Source organism: Cyprinodon variegatus, unplaced genomic scaffold, assembly GCF_000732505.1.
Source record: "Cyprinodon variegatus isolate N-32 unplaced genomic scaffold, C_variegatus-1.0 Scaffold41, whole genome shotgun sequence".
Classification (NCBI taxonomy): domain Eukaryota; kingdom Metazoa; phylum Chordata; class Actinopteri; order Cyprinodontiformes; family Cyprinodontidae; genus Cyprinodon; species Cyprinodon variegatus.
This window is the reverse complement of record NW_015150494.1, coordinates 990,824-992,364: the sequence shown is the minus strand read 5'-3', so window position 1 is coordinate 992,364 and position 1,541 is coordinate 990,824. Positions and strand designations below refer to the sequence as shown.

At 42.8% G+C, this 1,541-nt stretch overlaps 1 protein-coding gene across 1 annotated transcript in view; it reads left to right on the top strand.

Moving 5' to 3' along the window:
* dock5 (dedicator of cytokinesis 5) overlaps window positions 1-1,541 on the top strand; it is a 128,772-nt gene that overhangs the window by 94,819 nt on the left and 32,412 nt on the right. The window contains exons 27-30 of the mRNA XM_015370075.1: window positions 212-307; window positions 467-565; window positions 897-1,067; window positions 1,155-1,255. Of these exons, the coding sequence (XP_015225561.1) occupies window positions 212-307; window positions 467-565; window positions 897-1,067; window positions 1,155-1,255 (467 nt within the window). The remainder of the gene's footprint in view (window positions 1-211; window positions 308-466; window positions 566-896; window positions 1,068-1,154; window positions 1,256-1,541) is intronic.

The following is a 1,541-nucleotide window of genomic DNA, read 5'->3' as shown; positions in this document are numbered from 1 at the left end:
CTTCAACGGAAGGTTTCCAGATGGATATGCGGAGCAAATCCATCTGGCGGAGTCAGGTTATGTACTTGTGGCAGTGTAATGACAATAAAAAGCTGGAAAAAAATAATAAACAGTCACCTTGCACCCTCACAGGTGTGGCATAAAGAGATTGTGTTTGCCCTCTAACAGTGAGGCTGCGCTGCGCTCTATCTGATCTGTTTCCTGTTTCCAGGGTCCAACCAGAGTCCACATTCAGCTGATCATGGAGCGGCTCCTTCGCAGAGTTAATCGGACCGTCATCAGCATGGACAGATCCTCCCCGCTCATTGTAAGGCACACACTCACACACTTCCCATCTGCAGCGCAACAAATAACACCCCAACAGCCGAATCAGAGCGACGTGCCCTTTTCTTATGCTAATGCCGTCTTTTCAGGAAGGGATTTTCTGTGAAATCTGCTGAGTAATAGCTGTCGCTTTTTTTGGCAGGGCCACTATCTTGCCTGCATGACGGCCATCCTGAAGCAAATGGATGACATGCATTACACCCACTACATCAGCACCTTCAAAACCAGACAGGATATCATTGTAAGTGTCTCAGTTCCTCCACTGTTGGCTACATCGTGTCCCGAAGCATCCCATCAATAACGGGCAATAAACCACCCTGGCCACTTACTGCTCCTTAAGGGAATATTGATTACAGACATTTCATGGACTTGATTAAACTGACAGGATCAGGATGTTCTTGGACCTCTATTAAACTAAAGGAAGTGGGGGGTGTAACTGACGTGCAGGAGCTAATTTACGTAGTGTGTGTTTGGTTTTTCATCTCTCCACTCTTACTCAGTGTATTTCTTTTAAGAGACAGAATTGATGCATTTGCAGTAAAGGTTTTATTTCCCCCCTCTCTGTTTTTTAGGACTTCCTGATGGAGACATTCATTATGTTTAAGGACCTCATGGGAAATGTCTTCCCTGCTGACTGGATGGTGATGAACCTGGTGCAGATGCAGGTCTTCCTCAGGGCCATCAACCAGTACTCAGACGTCCTCAACAAGCTGTTCCTGGACCAGGCGCACTTTGAACTGCAGGTTTGTGCTTTTTGTGTATTTCTCTTTGGATGCTTCTTTAGTATTTTTAATTTAAAAGCCGTTTTGTTTTTTTTGTTTTTATTGCAGCTGTGGAATAATTACTTCCATCTGACCGTGGCGTTCCTCACCCACAAGACGCTCCAGCTGGAATCCTTCTCCCAGGAAAAACGAAACAAGATCCTCAACAAGTGAGATCTCTTATGCTAAATCTACAGCGCCGCCCACATCCTTGGCATCCTTAGTAAAGATGGAATAAATTGATATTTTTTTCTTTTATAATCCTCCACTGTGAATTTTAGATAAATCGAACCTTTGATCTTAATAGATTGTTTTTTGTAGGGGAGGAAATATGTAAAGAAATGTTTCTTTTTTTTAATGTACTTTAAAGGCATACTATGCAACATTTTTCAGTTAATTAATGTGTTCCATAACGTTTTGGATGATTAAATGAGTCATTTCAGGTCGAACAAAGGT